Source organism: Somniosus microcephalus, chromosome 2 (genome assembly GCF_052327205.1).
Source record: "Somniosus microcephalus isolate GS21.2 chromosome 2, FLI_Smic_1.0, whole genome shotgun sequence".
Lineage (NCBI taxonomy): Eukaryota > Metazoa > Chordata > Chondrichthyes > Squaliformes > Somniosidae > Somniosus > Somniosus microcephalus.
The window spans coordinates 205,249,627-205,269,421 of NC_140988.1; the positions used below are offsets into that span (position 1 = coordinate 205,249,627).

Genomic DNA, 19,795 nt, shown 5'->3' on the forward strand with positions numbered 1-19,795 from the left:
TCCAGATTTGCTATGGGGTGACGTTATGGTGATGCTATCATAAAGATAAACCAGGTTTCACCCATTGATTGGAGTGGGCCTTTGGCGTAGCGGTAGCATCCCCGCCGCTGGGCCAGAAGGTGTAGGGTTTTAAACCCCGCTCCAGACAGTCCCGGCAAGTGGAGTCAGAGCTCCGGCTCTAAATTCTGGGTTGACATCCAGCGGGATACCTGTGTCCGTGGGTGTGGGTGTGGGTGCCCCCCCCCTCGTATGGGTTGTGGGAGCCCGTAAAACCCTCCCGCCATAGGACTAACCACCCTAATGGCTGGTACAAAAATGGTTACAGTCACAGAAGGAGCATTAATCGCGGCCAGAAATCCTTCCACCACTTCATACAGTTCCCCAAAGGGAACAGTGTGAAGACACGTATGACGACCCATTGATTTACTGATCCACAATAGGTGGGTAGATAGATATAGAATATCTATGGGTCCACAACACAAGCACTGATGTCCTGCCCCAACATGTTGCCAGAATTTGCTTTGTTTGAGAAAATAACTATCACCAGTCTTCCATCTCATTCAGGGCAGTACTAAATATGCAAACATTCTTGCTCAGGTGCAAATTTTACATCATTCGAAAACTTAACAATTGTCTTGTATCACATCATATAGCATTAGTTTAGTACTTAATTCCTGTGTAATATGTTGTAGTAGGTGTAGTTCTACAAGGTACCATTAACATTGCTGTGATAACATGAAGATTTAGTGGCTAAAACAAATGGATTCGGAATGATCTGGGACTAATGCCAACATGCTGCTGTGCAAATTGCTGAATGTACATTTAGCCAGGAACTGGTGCAATTTACACAATGATTAAATGTATCTGAATATTTCATCAAAGCTTTCAATAATTAATACACTATTCGATTACAAAAATACACAAGGTTTCAGGGGTCTCATTTGCACTTACTGAAGAGTATTGTGACCTAAGGATAGTGCTGACTTGAACAAACGCAAGAGTGCTGACCTTCATAATCAGAAGCTTATTAACGTGATGCATTCTAATGGACAAAAGATACAAGGAAAATTTGGAGATTTCCTTAATCTCCTCTTTGAGAATTAGGAACAGAGGAATAATTAATAATCCTGTGCACTGGTAATGAATAATAAGGGCAGGAACTTCCTTTAATAGCACTGAGTAGCCCAATACTTTGAAGAAGGTAATTTCCTAAATGCCAGCAGTATATGGCCAATAATAATCAGGACAAAATCTGACCTACAATTCATTCCTCTGCACAGTTTTTATAATCTACAAGGCAATGTTACATTGGTGAAACCGATATACCAGTTTAAAAAAAAAACAATTCAACAGAAAAAGAAACGGCAACTAATCATTTTCAAAAGAAAAAGTATTTCACTTGGGCCAAAAATGGCCATGACGAGGATGACGATATCTTGTATCACATTACAGCAGCACAAGACAAATGGGACACAAACTCAAGAGAGTAACTTGGTGTAGAAAAAGATAGGTAGAACTATGAGGAGGCAGTCAGATATATTTAAAGGTGCTGCAGGCTACTTCATTCTAACACCATGACCCGAGTCAGGGAAATGCTTCTGTTGCAGCAGATAAAAGTAAAATTGATTCATCTGCCGTAGTTTGAAATATTCCCAGGCGGCCTTCAATGTAATGCCGATTCTCAAATTTGTAATTCAAAATCAATCTGACATGCACACAAGAGGATGAAACGAACTCACACACTGATGACTCTATTACGTGCGAACACTGCTTATAAATGGAAGGCACCATCTTGTGAGATATCATAGTTTTTTTATGGAAAATCAATCCTTCTAATATTGATTGGATTTAAAAAATAACAGACCGCCAGTAGTTTTGTTAAGATTTGAATGCATTAGCATACCCGCGGTTAGTATACCATCTCCCGGAGTTGCACAAAAGCTGTTTTGCAGCAAGGGACTTTGGGGAAAAAATTCATGGCAGCCATGAGTTGTCAGTGTCACTGCAGCCTTGGGTTAACTGCCACTGAAAATGGACGAAGCGCTACCAGGGAAAATTCACGCTGGCGGCAAAATATTTTTAGCCTGGTGCTAACTTGCTGTGCAGCGCCCTCCTGGTGGCATTAGTGCAGGCATGGAAGTCAAAAATCCCATCCTGAAACGGTATTCCGGCTTCCAACAGCCTTTGGAAGCGAGGTGATGCAGCTCACAAGGAATTGTGGGAAATTAAAAGGGCAATGAATTAAAGGGGCAGTGCCTTCAGAAATAATAAAAATTATAATAAGTGGAAACAATGCAGTTTTCAGAACTTAGTGCCCTTAAAAAAAAATTAACAATTAAAAGTCTCAAATGGGAGTCTTCAGCTCTGAATGCTGAATTCCCCTCCGAACCTCAAAAAATGGGAAAAGTGCTTCAGCACTAACACAAATGGCTCAGCAAGCAAGGGAAGGGGCATCCAGGGTCTCACATGCAGCACTCCAGCTTTGTGCAGGGGGTCAACACGGCAAGAGAGCTCCTCTACCCACAGGGACCAGGAGGCCCCCCAGAAAGAAAGATGTAGGACCAGATCAGCGAGGCTGTCACTGCCAGCAGTGTCACCCCCCCACCACCTGGCTCCAGTGCCCAAGACCACTGGTCAATGTCAGTAAATGCATCTTCAAAAGCCGTCTCCTACCAGCTGCACCACTAGCCTCACACACTGCTCAATGCACGACTCCCGCCACCTCCCCCCCAATCACTCACCTATCGACAATCTGCACCAATGACAAGGTACTCCTCCCATTCCTAGCCTTATCTCACCCCCTTGGAGGAGATGGTGTAGGCCATTCTTGGCATAGCCAATGGCTCAGTGGCGGGGCAGAAATGATACAAGATGCTGGTATCTTCGTACGTTATCCTCCTTCAGGTATGCACCTCTTGCTTTATTGCCCTCCCCTCACCACAACTCCACCCTTGTGCCTTCCTCATTTCACATACCCAAGAAATGCCGCCTGCCCAGCCAGTGGTAGTGGTAGTGGTAGAGGAGGTGGAGGTGGAGGAGGAGGAGAAGAAGAAGAAGAAAAAAAACCACAGTCACTCGGCTTGATACTCCCAGCCACCAGCTCCCCAAGGTCGACGAGCAAGGCCATTTGCAGTGTCCCCCACTGAAAGTCAGCAGCTTTCCACCAACCATGCTGCAGCCACTGAGGTAGCACTGTCTGATGTCAGTAGGATAGGCAAAGGCACACACAAGACAGTCACTAAGAGAATGCATAAGGGTGATGAGTTGATTTATTGATGTCATATTGGATGGATAGATGTATAAAGTTGAGTTGGGAAGTTTGCTTTGTGGTGGCTTTTATTTCAGCATTGGAGCCAAGAGGACGCTTATAATAATAATAATCATCAACTTTATTGTCATTGTTAGTGCACAAGTGCTGTACAACGAAATGTAGGCTTGTGGCCCCCGAGAGTGTACATTTAGATTAAGACATTTAAACATTCAACATTCATTTGGCTTGTAATACATTAACATAAACATAATAAAGTGCACTGGCAGATGTGCAGGCTTTAGAGTTTATTTGTGGAGTTCAGTAGGATGACAGCCCTGGGAAAGAAGCTGTTCCTAAATCTGGTCGTTCGGGTGCGAATGCATCTGTAGCGTCTCCCAGATGGCAGGAGGGCGAACAGACTGTGGCTGGGGTGGGTAGGGTCTTTGATGATGGTCCGTGACCTCCGTAAACAGCGTTTCTGGTATATGTGCTCTATGGTCGGTTGATGGTCAGTAACAGATGCTAGAAATACTCACCAGGTCAGGCAGCAACTTGACCTGAGACGTTAACTCTGTTTCTCTCTCCACAGATGTTGCCTGACCTGCTGAGTATTTGCAGCTTTTTCTGCCTTCTTAAAGGCCTTTCTTTACCATGAGAGGCTTTGAAAGCATCCAACAGCACTCCCTACAAACTTGGCATCAAAAAACCCCGTCCAAAAACTTAAATGCAAATTTACCTGAAAAATGTGTGTGTCCCTTTAAGAGGTGCTGACAGTGCCTCTCTGAGTCTGCTTGCACGCTGGGTTTACCTGGCAAGCTTAGGACCCAGTGCTGAACTCAACACAAAGGACCAAGTTCACCATAGTGATGTTAAGTCGGCTGACGTCACCACACCCTCATTTTACTTTGAAGGGCGATGGATCTTACCAGCAGTGCTGGGCCTGGGAAAATGGAGGACTCTACGAGTCCCGCCACCAGATGGCGAAAGAGCAGTGGCCGCCCTATTTTTGCAATTTTTTTGACGGTAACGGGTGGCGTAAAGCCCCCGAATTTTTAGCCCAATATCTTTCCTATTATTTCTCCTTCAATAACAGAGCCATAATTAATGTGCATCATATCGGAGGTAATGATGTAACATGGTGATGAGCTATTGGGCTAGATTTTCACCATCAGGGCCTGGGCAGTAATCTGACAGAGCAGGTTGCCTGCCTGATATACTCAGGTGGGTTCTATAAATGTTGAGCGATCCGCTCCATCACATTATCACCTAGACACTGAAGACAAAATCTGCCCCATGGTCTCTGCTGGATCCATATTGGACAGGTTCTGAATAAAGCAGAAAAAAAGCTAAAGTTTGCTTTGTCAGCATTTCACGACTGCATTCAATATTATCTTACTATCCTACTGCCAAACAACATTATCTAAAAAGTGTGATGCAGGAAGATAGATGCAGAATAACCAGAGTTTCTCTGTTTTCCTCTGGTATGTGAAATTCAATTAGCTTCCATTCAAATTGGATTCTTTCGCCACATAGCGGGTATCTTAAATGTACAACAGAAACATGCTCTGCCTATTTAATTACCTCTCTTCCAAGGGTGTTGGGTTTTCATCGTATATAAGATATCACTGAGAGTTTAATTTCATTTAGTATCTTGCAAGAGATTCATTAGGAGTTTGTAACAGAAGAATTTCTTCCACCTACTCTCATTTAAACTTAAAACAATTTAGTGGTCAATTTTCATAAAACTTCATGCTCTGATTTCAATAAAAGCAATCATTTGTGCACTCTCTATTCGACATGACATTTCCACTTCCTACACTAGCCATCCCTGTGGCCCCTTCGAGAGAGACCGTCAATTCATGCTTCATGGTGGGATGTTTCATGCAAGACTAGCATACTTTTCTGCAATTTCTCGTTGCTATTCTCAAATCTTCTATTTTAAAGAGAATTTAATGAAACCCTTATGTTGTGCAAAATTTTGCAAAAACAAAAAGAATGTGAAAGGGAGAATAGGCAGCACAGTTGACTGGAACATTATCTTTTCACCTCGGAAATCTGGGGTTAACTCCAAACTAGACTGAAGGATGAAATGGCAGCTGTAAGGAGTCTAAGTGAAATTGATTTTAGGGGTCTCAATCTATTGACCTCTCTAAGAAGTCTTGGATTCCTCCATTCATTTCACAGTGCCAGACTCACTAAAGTGATGTGTCCAAGAAAGAACCCTAGCTGTAATTAGTGACCATCTAGCTGATGTACTTATGCTTGATTATGTGCCTTTTTTAATTCTATATGCACATGTACCTGAGGTTCTGGAGAATAAGGTATGTTGCTTGCTATGCAAAAGCAATATTGCAAACTCTATATTTAAGATTTATGCATTAGAAGTGACATACCCAGTGCCATATATTGTACAGTGGAGCAAATGATGATCACAAAGATAAAACAGCAAGCAAAGAGCAAAATTCACCTACAAAAAATATGAAATCCTTTACTTTGACACCTAATGACCCTTGCTGATAGGACTTGGAAGCATTATTTTCCAGATACCCTCAGTTCAGAAATTGGAGGCAATCAGTTGTCTACCAAAGGAACCTATACTTAAACTTTTAGAAACAGAGGAGGGAAATTTAGATGCTGAAAAGAATGGACTGAAATGATAGCAATGCTATACATTATAAATTATAGCAATGCTATACATTTAAGATAGTTACAATGTTAGGCACTACACAGACTTGAGTCAGTCTCAGAAGTGCTTAGGTAATAGAGCTAATTCTATGTAAGCATTCCAAACAATATTCTAAATCCTCATAAAATGTTCTCATTTGAATCATAAATGTTTTATAAATCAACAATTGTTATATACACAGAGGACACATCTGTGGGTATTTAGATGGGCCCCATAACAGCCACTACATGGCATGATTGTCTCAGTAGAGTGTAACTAGTTAATTTTAAATATGTGATATGATGATAAAAGAGTTTTACCTGAATTTAAAAAAAATTGTTAAATCCCTTTCAGACACGCATAATTTCCCTCTGGTACATTAAGGGAGGTGGCCCCCTGCAAGGTCTAGTTGCTGCTGGATGATTTCAGTTCCCAGTAGAACACACTCAGAAATTTTCCAAATAATAGCGCACATGCACTCACTTGACAAATTACTAATTCTACTCTTAAGATTGAAAGTTTAATACATAATAAATCCATGAAAAGATAGATCATACTCTTTTTGTTCACTATATCTGTTTCCATAGTCTGTTGGTTGTCTTTACATGAAAGAATAATTCTTTGATTTTGTTTATATACATAATAATCAGTGTCATGGAGACGTTCAAGTCAGGTGTCCTTTCCTGCCAGGTCACTCCAGTAACATCAATTCCTGGAAACATCCTGGAGTGGCTCCACTGCAATTAGCAGCACCATGACTTCAAGCTAGCCTAAGAGCTACTCCTAAAACGCCTGCCATCAAGAAACCAAGTTACAGAGTGGGGATGCAGAGTTTACAGCTTGGAGTTAGGAATAAGATAAGTCCCTGCTCCACCTCTATTAGATTGCCAGCTGACAGGTGAAATTGTTTATGTACAAACATAAAAAAAAACTGTGCCTCCAGAGTCACTTATCCACTGTCTGCCATGATAAAATGAAAAACCTATTGACAGTCAGAGGGAAAGGTAATAAATCAGTGCAAGAAATATTTTGTCCATGCACGTGAGCAAAACTTTTTTCTTAAGTAGTAGATTAAACAGAACTGAGTTCATAAGAATCAATTCTATGTGGATCTCATTCCTATGATTCAACTAAGGGATTACAGTTAAAATGTTTTACTTACCCAGGACCCCATGTAAGATCAGACTTGGCTATTCCTAAGCAGACTACCTCACTGATATCAATCCTCCCATTCGGTGTGGCTGACTTGTCACTTTCATAATAACTGAGAAATCCACCTTCCAACGTACACCATCGCTTATTGAATTCTGTAGACAAGAAACAAAAGGTCATAAAAATCTGAACACTGATCATTAACATTTCCCTTCTGGTAGGGTTTAATGGAGATTTGCAGCTCATTCAAAATATCTTCAGATTATTGACTGCAGTCAGACCCAGGGTGGCTGCCCTGATGCCATACTACTGACAGGAGCATTTTATTTTGCTACCACACTCCTCAACATAGGTACCCAGTAAAATCCCTGCTTAAGAATCCCAGTAGTACCATGTCTTTTATATTGCAGAGTTGCCTGCAATGATCTGTTTACCATACCATGTAGTATAAAGGAGCACTAGAGCATGGCTGGCTCCAAGCCTCCCATTTTCAAAGGAAAGTAGTCTGAAAAGGGCGCTTCTGAAGTTTTGCTTAAAATTTGATAATGCACTTCTAATTGAAGTAAAGACTCCACGAGAAGGTCTATTTCAGGAAGGCATTCAGAGGATAAGAGGACATCACTTGCCAAGTTAGGTGAAATGAATAAAGGAGCTATAATTGTTATAACTAAAAAAAAAAATTAAAATTCATTTTATGGGATGTGGGCGTCACTGGCAAGGCCAACATTTATTGCCCATCCCTAATTGCCACTTATTGCATATGTATTAATAGACTCATGGTCAGATCTGTGAGCATCCTAGTGTCCGAATAGAAAACAGAGAATTTATGGGTGCCCCTATTCAATTTACAGACATCAAATGATGTATCAACTGCAATAACAACTAGAATGTGCCAGCTTAGCTCAGTGGTAGCACTTATACCTCTGAGTCAGAAGAGCGTGGGTTCAAGCTCTACTCCAGAGGCATGAGCTCATAATCTAGCCTGACACTCCTGAATGCAAGTTCTTTCTTTCAGTAAAAGTCATTGATATTCAGAAACTGAGGGAGTGCCACAGTGCTGGATGAGTTGTCTTTCAAATGAGACATTAAACTGTCTGCTTTTTCAGGTGGACATAAAAGAACCCATGACAATATTCGAAGAGGAACTGGGGGATTTCTCCCAATTACTGGCCAACATTTTCCCCTCAACCAACACCACCAAAAACAGATTATCTGATCATTCAACTCATCGATGTTTGTGGGACCGTGCTTGATTGACATGTTTGTCTATAAAACAATAGCACTTATACTTCAAAAATAATGAATTAGCTGTGAAGCACTTTAGGATGTCCTGGTGAATGCAAGTTATTTCTTTCAGTGAAAGTTATTGATATTCAGAAACTTGTATTAAATACAAACATTTTGTCACTGGGAGGGGATGAGTTTCAGCTAGCTGTATTATATAGTTCGCAACAAAGTCTGAAACCTACTGAGAGTAGTGTGTGCAGGAAATGTAATCCACTGCTTTATTGATGCTCTCAGTAATGATTGTGCTGTATACTACCATTTAGGTATTTATAAAGAGAAATTCTGATTGTTTAAGAACTGTAATAAAATTTGTGATAGATGTACAATTTGGTTCACACAGAGATTTTCATTGCTTTGTGCTAAAACTGCAATTATGAATTGGTTGTTACAAATAATCAACGAAAGAGGATGCAGAGAAAAAAAAACAAACGCAAATAGGTCCTCAACCACATGTAAGTAATGATTAAAAGGGGTTTTAAATTTCTAATCTAATTTCAGTAAAATCCCCATCAACATTTGGGCTACACCTCGTGCAGGATATATATGTATTATATTCTAACATTCACTTTGAAGGCAGAACATTGTCTCGGAATTTATACTGGGACTGCAGATCTTATCCTAAACATCACCGACCCCACCCCCATATCTTATACTACAGGTTATAATCTGCATACAGGTATAGATTCCAGTCAGGCTGTGGTGGGTACAGCACCAGATATTAGATAACCAATGGCCCAGATTTTGCTCTCAGTCGCGTACGAACAGCGCCAGCTGTTCATTATTACACTTGCTCTTGCCCACAGACTTTCTATGGGATTTTGCAGTGGAACTTACTGGAATTAGAAAGCCATTTCGGTGCAGTGCCCTCTACAGGGGATCTGGGATATGTGTGAAACAGGGAAAGCAACTGTGTATTTCTTTAACCAATTAGATTGAAGAATCTTTAATGAGCAGCGGGGAGGCTGAACCTGGAATGTCAGTTGGAATATTTAATTCACTTTCAAAACAGGTTCAGAAAATGAAATAAAGAGAGGGAAAGAAAGATGGGATTAAGAGAACGGGATAAAAGAGACAAAGTAAAAGTAAAAACAAATTATTTACTTTTTTTATTTTTTACATCTCCAACAATAATTAAAATCTGAAGGAATGAGACTCCACACTTGTAAAAGTTAATTTTCAATGCCAGAGAGGTTGTTTGGAAGTCATTAAGAACATAAGAACATAAGAAATAGGAGCAGGAGCCGGCCGATCGGCCCCTCGAGCCTGCTCCACCATTCAATAAGATCATGGCTGATCTGATGCTAACCTCAAATCTACTATCACTCTACATCCCTCCTGAACCCATGTGATCTCCTGGGAGAGGTGAAAAACCAGATAAAAAACCCAATGGCCAATTTGGGAGAAAAAAATCTGGGAAATTCCTCTCCGACCCATCTAGGTGATCGAAACTCGTCCAGGAGATCACTGTCCCTATATTTTCTACAGTACTTACCTTCTGTAAAAGGTGATCTCCACCCCAGCCAGGAACAGGAATAGAACCATCTCCTGAAATCTAACACATAATTAGAACACAAGAAGTAGGAGCAGAACCAGGCTACACGGCCCCTGGGCCCGCTCAATTACCCACAGGGCCATGACCGTTCCGAACATGGACTCATGTCCAATTTCCTGCCCTCTCCCCGTAACCCCTAATTCCCTTTACTTCTAAGAAACTGTCTATTTCTGTTTTAAATTTATTTAATGATGTAGCTTCCACAGCTTTCTGGGGCAGCAAATTCCACAGACCTACTACCCTCTGAGTGAAGAAGTTTCTCCTCATCTCAGTTTTGAAAGAGCAGCCCCTTATTCTAAGATTATGCCCCCTAGTTCTAGTTTCACCCATCATTGGGAACATCCTCACCACATCCACCCGATCAAGCCCCTTCACAATGTTATATGTTTCAATAAGATCGCCTCTCATTCTTCTGAACTCCAATGAGTAGAGTCCCAATCTACTCAACCTCTCCTCATATGTCCACCCCCTCATCCCCGGGATTAACCGAGTGAACCTTCTTTGTACTGACTTGAGAGCAAGTATAAGAACATAAGAACATAAGAAATAGGAGCAGGAGTAGGCCAATCGGCCCCTCGAGCCTGCTCCGCCATTCAATAAGATCATGGCTGATCTGATCCTAACCGCCAATCTACTATCACAGAACCATCTCCTGAATCTAACAGAATTAGACACACGAACTAGGAGCAGGATCAGGCTACACGGCCCCTGGGCCCGCTCTGCTACCCACAGGGCCATGACCGATCCGAACCTAGACTCATGTCCAAATTCCTGCCCGCTCCCCGTAACCCTTAATTCCCTTTACTTCTAGGAAACTGTCTATTTCTGTTTTAAATTTATGTAATGATGTAGCTTCTACACTTTTTGGGGCAGCATATTCCATGGACCTACCATCCTCTGAGTGAAGTAGTTCCTCCTCATCTCAGTTTTGAAAGAGCAGCCCCTTATTCTAAGACTATGCCCCCTAGTTCTAGTTTCACCCATCATCGGGAACATCCTCCCCGCATCCACCCGATCCAACCCCTTCACAATCTTATATGTTTCAATAAGATCGCCTCTCATTCTTCTGAACTCCAATGAGTAGAGTCCCAATCTACTCAACCTCTCCTCATACGTCTATCCCCTCATCCCCGGGATTAACCGAATGAACCTTCTTTGTACCGACTCGAGAGCAAGTATGTCTTTTCTTAAGTATGGACACCAAAACTGTATGCAGTATTCCAGGTGCGGTCTCACCAATACCTTGTACAACTGAAGCAATACCTCCCTATTTTTATATTCTATCCCCCTAGCAATGAAAGCCAACATTCTATTGGCCTTCTTAATCACTTGCTGCACCTGCATACTAACCTTTTGAGTTTCGTGCACCAGGAACCCCAGATCCCTTTGTACTTCAGTACTTTCCAGTTTCTTGCCATTAAGATAATAACTTGCTCTACGATTTTTCCTGCCAAAGTGCATAACCTCACACTTTCCAGTATTGTATTCCATCTGCCAAATCTCTGCCCACTTACTTAGCCTGTCAATGTCCCCTTGCAGGTTTTTTATGTCCTCCTCACTCACTACTTTCCCCCCCAACTTAGTATCATCTACAAACTTTGATATGTTACACTCGGTCCCCTCCTCCAAATCGTTAATATAGATTGTAAAGAGTTGGGGACCCAGCACTGACCCCTGCGGAACACCACTAGTTACTGATTGCCAGTCTGAGAATGAACCATTTATCCCAACTCTCTGCCTTCTGTTAGATAGCCAATCCTCTATCCATGCCAGAATATTACCCCCAATCCCGTGATTTTTTATCTTAAGCAATAATCTTTTGTGTGGCACCTTGTCAAATGCCTTTTGGAAGTCTAAATACACTACGTCTACTGGTTCCCCTTTATCCACCCTATATGTTACTTCCTCAAAGAACTCCAGCAAATTTGTCAAACATGACTTCCCCTTCATAAAACCATGCTGACTTTGTCCTATTAAATTATGATTATCCAAATGTCCTGTTACTGTCTCCTTAATAATGGACTCCAAAATTTTACCTACCACAGATGTTAGGCTAACCTGTCTTTTCTTAAGTATTGACACCAAACTGTATGCAGTATTCCAGGTGCGGTCTCACCAATACCTTGTACAACTGCAACAATACCTCCCTGTTTCCCTGTTTTTATATTCTATCCCCCTAGCAATAAAAGGCAACATTCCATTGGCCTTCTTGATCACTTGCTGCACCTGCATACTAACTTTTTGAGTTTCGTGCACCAGGACCCTCAGATCCCTTTGTACTACAGTACTTTCCAGTTTCTTGCCATTAAGATAATAACTTGCTCTATGATTTTTCCTGCCAAAGTGCATAACCTCACACTTTCCAGTATTGTATTCCATCTGCCAAATCTCTGCCCACTTACTTAGCCTGTCTATGTCTCTTTGCAGGTTTTTTATGTCCTCCTCACCCACTTAAGACTGAGCAAATCATTAAAAATGTACAAACATTGAAATTAAAAAGCCTAACTTTTTCTGGTGAGTTTAGTGGGTAATTATCAGGTAAGTACAGCAACTTCACGCTGTTCCATATAATTTATTGCCAAGTCTCTCGGTGAGATATTAGTATCATGCAACTTCTGGGGGAGCAGGGCATCTCCAACAGCAACTTCCTGATTTCTTGACTGCGCATGTGCAGTCACCGGAAGTTGCTGTCTGATTTACACGTCAATAACGGTGAGCGCCGATAGCCTCACCATTATTCTTAATGCAAAATTTGGCCCAACATGTCATTGCTCGTTAGTTTGTTATCAGATCAGCAGAGCATATCATCAGTCTGACAAATAGTAGTTTCACACTGCCAAAGCTGGTATCTGTAACACTTTGTAATGTTAGCAAACAATTGGTAAAATGCAGCAGTATGTCAGCTATGTGAAGTATCTGCCTAAATTTGTCTTCCTCTACTGAATTAAATTGTTTAAATAAATGTTCAGTCTAAAGACCAATATACAGAAATCAAATGTTAAGGAATCTGTTACATTAACAGTGATTGTAACAAACATTAGTTATATTGCACTGTTGGGGCCAGTACAGAGCAGAGCCAGCAAGGCATGGGCTATGCTAATATAGGCACTGCTCTACACTCTGCCTTGGGCAGGCAGAGTGCATTAAAAAAAAAATGTTAGTGTAGTGTATGTGCTTTAAGTCAGAGCTACTTTTTACAGCCCCTGTATACTGTAGTACCGGCAGTGACCACACCGATATATAAGCTGTGCGCATGCCTCTGTACCCCAGTCTAGAAATTACCCTCCTCCAGTAAAGACCTGTTATTTGTTTATGTACAGCATCCGTGTAATTATTTATCCACTGAACCACGGATCTAACAGTGGCGACGAGTGTTGATGCGAATGTACCTGCAACATAAAAAAATAAAATAGTCGAGTCCAGGAACACGGGCGTCGACCGCGAGCAACCGCCCAGCAGTCAGGCAGAGATCCAACTTCGCTGGGGAGGCTGTGGAGAGCCGGGCTTGGTTCCCCAGCCACAACGAACAGTAAGAGACCGACGACAGGTCCAGAGCAGACCCTTCCCGAGCAGCGGCGGCTGGAGCCAACCGACGGCAGAGAGAGCGAGCCGGGCAGCGTCGACGGGGTAAGAAAGAGGGTGAAGAGAGCAGGGCGAGGCCGGGGGTTGATCACCGAGCGGCATCGAGGAAAAATACTGCAAACCGGAGAGAGAGAGGGTAAGAAACAGCCGGGTTCTAGACTGAGCGGCGTCGACAAATATCAAGAGAAGAACGCGCAGAGCACAGCCAGGGATCACGGGCTGATCAGGGTCCACGGGGCGAAGCAAGGGGAGATGCCATTGAGCTGCAGAGAAGAAGGAAGAGCACGGGAGACGCCATTTTGCGAAGCCGCAGCAGAGAAGACGGGCGAGCACGGGAAGGAAGGAAAGCGCGGGAGACGCCATTTTGTGCCAGCGGAGAAGAAGGGGAAGCGCGGGAGGCGCCATTGGGGATAGTTAACACACAACCAAGGATACCGAAGAGTGGCAATATCTCTACGTTCGACAGTGAAGTCGAAGATTGGGTGACATATGTGGAACGTATTGAGGTGTACTGCAGGGCGAATGAAAGCACTGGTTCTGTTAAATTCCATGGGTGCAAAAACTTATGGGTTACTGTGAAATCTAATAACCCCAGAGAAGCCGGTAAACAAGAATTTTGAAAGCATAGTAGAAATCCTACAGGACCACTTAAACCCCACACCGCTGCTGATAGCAGAACGATTTAAGTTCCATAAAAGGAACCAACACAAAGACGAAAGCAATGCTGAGTACCTAACGGAACTGCGCAAGCTATCAAAATACTGCCAGTTTGGAGCGGGGCTAGCAGACACGTTAAGGGACAAGTTTGTGTGTGGGCTACAAAGTGAAGGAACCCAGAAACGACTTCTATCAGAAAAGGACCTTATGCTGGACAAAGCTTTCAATATGGCAGTATCACACGAAGCAGCCGCAAGGGGCGCTGCAGAGATACAATGGAGACCGCAAGAATACGGCACCAACGAAATGACCTATGGAACAGGGAAGTGCTATCGTTGTGGCAGAACAACACATGACCAGAAAGATTGTTGGTTCAAGGACCAAGTGTGCAGACAGTGTGGGAAAGCAGGACACATAGCAAGAGTCTGCAGGTCTGGGAAGAAAACCAACAGTAAGAAATCTCCACAGGGGAAGTACAAAAAGGTACACCAGGTGATGGACAGTGGTTCAGATGAACAGAAAAGTGACACAGACTCCGGAAGCAAGGAGCTGGGTTGTCTGAAACTACATAATGTAACCGAAATGGAGGATCACCAGACTATCTGGGTTACACTCAAGATAGACGGAGTCCAAGTGGAAATGGAATTGGATACAGGGTCAGCTCTAACAGTTATAAATCAAAGAGACTACAAGCGGCTATTTTCACACATACCCTTGAAAGCTACAGAGATTGTCTTGAAGACGTATACGGGGCAAAAAGTCTACCCCAAAGGAAAAATAAGGGTGAAAGTGACATATAAAGGTCAGGAAATACCTAAAATGGATATATAGGTATTGCCAAATGGAGGACCACCACTGCTAGGACGTGAATGGATCCGGGAGATACATTTAGATTGGCATTCCATACAGGCACTGAAGGTGGAGGCCAAAAAGGATGACGACGTCACACCTGGACGACTGTCAAAAATGCTAACTGACGCAAAATAAGTGTTCCAGGAGGGACTAGGAACACTAAAAGGAATAACAGCAACAATTAAAATAGAGGATAATGCAAGCCCAAAGTTTCTGAAGGCCAGACCAGTGCCTTATGTGATCAGACCAGCGGTTGAAGCAGAGCTGGAAGGGTTGAAATGTTCAGGAGTACTGTCCAAAGTGGACTGGAGCGAGTGGGCTACAACCATCGTCCCTGTAATGAAGAGGTCATTGAGTAATACGCCTGGGGAACCAAAGAAGGTTCGCATCTGTGGGGATTTTAAGGTGACAGTGAACCCAGTCCTTCACACGGTGCAATATCCGCTTCCACGGATTGAGGATATTTTCGCCTCGCTATCTGGTGGTAAACGCTTCACCAAGATTGATCTAGCCCAGGCGTACTTGCAAATGGAGGTAGAAGTAGCTTCGAAACATTACCTTACGATCAACACCCATAAAGGTCTCTATCAATACAACCGGCTGGTGTTTGGAGTAGCCTTGGCTCCGGCTATCTGGCAAAGGGCGATGGATCAGGTCCTGCAAGGGATTCCAGGGACCCAGTGTTATTTGGACGACATCTTGGTCACGGGCGAAAATGACGGTCATCACCTCGCTAACTTGGAGAAGGTGCTTGCCAGATTAAAGGAATATGGGCTACGAGCTAATCGCCACTAGTGCGAGTTTTTCCAGAAACAGATCTCGTGTTGCGGCCACGTCATCGATGAAGTGGGGTTACATAAGTCCCCTGACAAGATTGAGGCAGTAGTCAAGGCTCCAGCAACAGAAAATGTGTCAGAACTGAGGTCGTTCCTTGGGCTGGTAAACTATTACCACAAGTTCTTACCAAATTTGTCTACGGTATTACACCCGCTGAACACCCTACTGCAAACAGGGGTACCATAGAAGTGGGATGACGAACGTAGACGAGCTTTCCAGAAGTGTAAAGAATTGATCACATCAAAAGAGGTGTTGGCCCATTTCAACCTAGCACTACCAATTCGTTTGGCATATGATGCATCACCCTACGGCATTGGAGCAGTGCTGTCGCACAAATTCACAGACGGGTTGGAGAGGCCAGTAGCCTTTGCGTCTCGGTCACTAACCTCAGCCGAGCGCAACTACGCCCAGATTGACAGGGAAGCCCTCAGCCTAGTATGGGGAGTAAAAAAATTCAACCATTATCTGCATGGGCAGAAGTTCACCTTGCTGACTGACCACCAACCACTTGTCTCCATCTTTAATCCTAAGAAGGGCGTGCCAGTAATGACTGGACAGCGGTTACAAAGATGGTCCCTGTTTCTAGGGGCGACTCAATATGAAATAGAATATAAAGGCACGAAACAGCATGGGAACGCTGATGGGCTATCGTGCCTGCCACTGCCTACGTTGGAGGAAGCACCAGCAGTGGACACTATCGCGATATTTTATTCATCGATAATTGAACGATTGCCAGTAACAAATGCGGATATAGAGAAGGAGACCCGCAATGATCCGACGCTGTCACGGGTATATGAATTGACGGTGAGGGGATGGCCAACACATGGCGACTCACTGTTGCCAGCTTTCTCATCCAGAAGAGAACAGCTGTCAGTATGCCAGGGGACAGTGATGTGTGGATCCAGAGTGGTGATTCCACCCAAGTTAAGGGAGAGAGTGCTAAAGGAGCTACATGAAGGTCATCTGGGGGGAGTGAAAATGAAAAGCCTTGCTAGGGCTTATGTGTGGTGGCCAGGAATCAATCAACAAATCAAAGACCTAACTAAGAGCTGCTTAGGAGGCCAGAATGTCCAAAATGCACCACCACATGCCCCTCTACACCCATGGGAGTGGCCCTCCTCTCCATGGCAACGGGTGCACATTGATTTTGCTGGTCCATTCATGGACTCAATGTTCTTAATAGCAGTGGATGCTCATTCAAAGTGGCCTGAGGTGATAAAGATGTCTTCAACCACTACAGAGAAAACAATTGCAGTCCTACGGACCATATTTGCCAGAAACGGTTTGCCAGAACAGATCTGCTCTGATAATGGACCACAGTTTGTGTCCGACGAGTTCCAAAAATTCATGAAAAGGAATGGGGTAAGGCATTACACATCCGCCCCGTATCATCCAGCCACCAATGGTTTGGCTGAGAGGTTCGTACAAACCTTTAAGAAGGCGATAAAGGCCATGTGCGATGAGGAAATTCCACTACAGCATAAGATGGACAATTTCTTATTAGCCTACCGAAACGCGACACACGCAGTTACCAACCAGACCCCGGCCATGATGTTCTTTAACCGAAGGTTGAGATCTCGTCTGGACTTGCTCAGACCAAATGTGCGAAGAAATGTTGAGGACAAACAATTCCAGCACATCAACGAGAAGCTGACAAGGAGCTTCAATGTAGGGCAACCAGTCTTGGCCCATGACTATCGAACAGAGAAGTGGCAACCCGGAACGATATGTACAAGGCAGGGGCCATTAATGTACACAGTGGATGTCGGGGAGAACATTGTGAGGCGCCACGTCGATCAGATCTTAGCGTCACAGGAAGGCGTCAACCCCATGTCTCGAGTACCGGGGGATGAACCCGACATACCGGTAGCATCTACTTCAGACCCAGTAGCAGTGGAACCCGATGAACTACCCGATGAAAAGGGGTCAGAATCGCCTCTGCACCAAGAACAAGAACCTCCGGAAAGGCGCTATCCCGAAAGGGTCAGGAAGCCGCCCCAAAGACTGAATCTATAAATGGACTTTTGTGATTGAATGTACATGTAAAAATGTAATTGTTATTTGAATATTAAGGGGGTATTATTAATCTAAAAAGGGAGGAATTGTAGTGTATGTGCTTTAAGTCAGAACTACTTTTTACAGCCCCTGTATACTGTAGTACTGGCAGTGACCACACCGGTATATAAGCTGTGCACATGCCACTGTACCCCAGTCTAGAAATTACCCTCCTGCGGTAAAGACCTGTTATTTGTTTATGTACAGCATCCGTGTAATTATTTATCCACTGAACCATGGATCTAACAGTTAGGAAAGCAGACATGAGAGCATCTGCTCTCTGAGCGCTTTTTATACTGCCTTCATGTTTGACTGAAGTTATACTCCACATGGTAAATTTGGAGTGATACAAGACATTTTCTAGGAGGTCCTCCCTCAGAACTTGGCTGTAATGCATTCTGGAATGAGATTGGAACAAACTCGTGTGTTATGCTTCCCATCAATGCAAAGTGGTTTTGTGCATTGACGCAAAAGTAGCAGTGCAACTGCAGCTTAAGGTGAACTTGGTTTGCTATTAATAGGATCACCTTTCTGTCCTTGTAGTGTTCAGTTTATTAACAAACCTACTATAGTTAGAAACTGCCTGTCTCAGCAAGGTCGCCAACTTATTTTTCTTATAGCAGGACGTGTAAAACAGAAATCACCCTTTGATCTCTGCCCTATCTTTCAGAACTTCATCAGGACGGCTGTCAAGGAAGTTCCCATTTGATCTTCTCTATGTATTTTGTTGGCAGATTTTATACAACAGGTCAACAAGCATCTCTTAGACATTATTAATTTCTTTCTAACAATGAACTAAATCTGTGACCTAAAATGAAAATTCCAAGAAAAACAAACAACTTTGGAAAAAGATTATAATTTTCACAATCACCAAACCTATAAATGAAACAGTATGAATATTTTTATTTGTAAACTCATGGACCTAGGCATTCTGTGCAACCCCAGCCAATCCCCCTGCCCCACCCCCCGCCCCAACCAACCCCTCTCCATTGACTGCATTTCTGTCAGGGTGGGCCAGGTACCCCATTGACTACAGAAGCATTTCCAGCATTGGTGTCATTAGCTTATGGGCAGCAGGCTTCCCAGCCTCCATAGAGAGTCGCGCCAGTATTGGGGTGGAGAGTTAGGCCCGTTCCACCGCTCTCTGAACACTGAATGTTGCAGCTTCAAAGACGCCCCTAGGACCAGAATTCCTGCAATGCAAATGGCGGAGGATGCAGTGGAAGGGGGAGACAGAAAGCCTAGGCCATAATATCTAGCCAACATTTTTGATAGGACGTTGGATCTTCTATGACACCAAAATATTGGCCCAGAAATTTGGCTCTCCCCGGGTGAGTACGTACGGGGTACTCACCCGTAGGCCGAATGGAATTGCTGGCTTCCTGCATGCACTGCGCATGCGCGGGAAATTGGCACTTCCGATCCTCTGAATGAAGAGGTTCAGAGGTCGAACGCGCGCGCAGGGGAGGCTGCACGTGCGCTTTGAACTTAGGTTTTTTTTTTTTTTTTACAGGTTTTCCCGGGAGGGTAAGCCATTTAAACACATTTAAAAAGCCTGCTTTTTGCAAGGTAAGTAGTCAATTAATTAAAATTAAAACATTTTTTCCATATGTTTATTATTTTTAAATACTTTAAAGCAAGGTAAGTTTATTTTTAGCCCCGTTATAATATAAAATTATTTTTTCAAAAATTTAAATTATTGTTTAAAATAGTTATTTAATGTAATTTATAGTTTATTTAAAAAGTGTGACTTTTTAAAACATTTATTTGAAGGTTTACTGCTATTTTGGGCCCGTAGTATTTATAAGTTTTGACAGGTCTACCTGTCAATCTTATGAATGGGCTTTTCCCTCCTCTGATTGGCTGCCCATGGCTCACGTGATCCCAGGGGACGCATCGCACTAAC

General features: G+C 43.2%; 1 protein-coding gene across 6 annotated transcripts in view; it reads right to left on the minus strand.

Moving 5' to 3' along the window:
- The window catches only part of arap2 (ArfGAP with RhoGAP domain, ankyrin repeat and PH domain 2), a 710,987-nt gene that overhangs the window by 301,642 nt on the left and 389,550 nt on the right, over positions 1-19,795 (minus strand). For all 6 annotated transcript variants that reach the window (XM_085968379.1, XM_085968416.1, XM_085968406.1 and 3 more), the window contains exon 16: positions 7,078-7,222. In XM_085968379.1, coding sequence (XP_085824505.1) covers positions 7,078-7,222 — 145 coding nt within the window. The remainder of the gene's footprint in view (positions 1-7,077; positions 7,223-19,795) is intronic.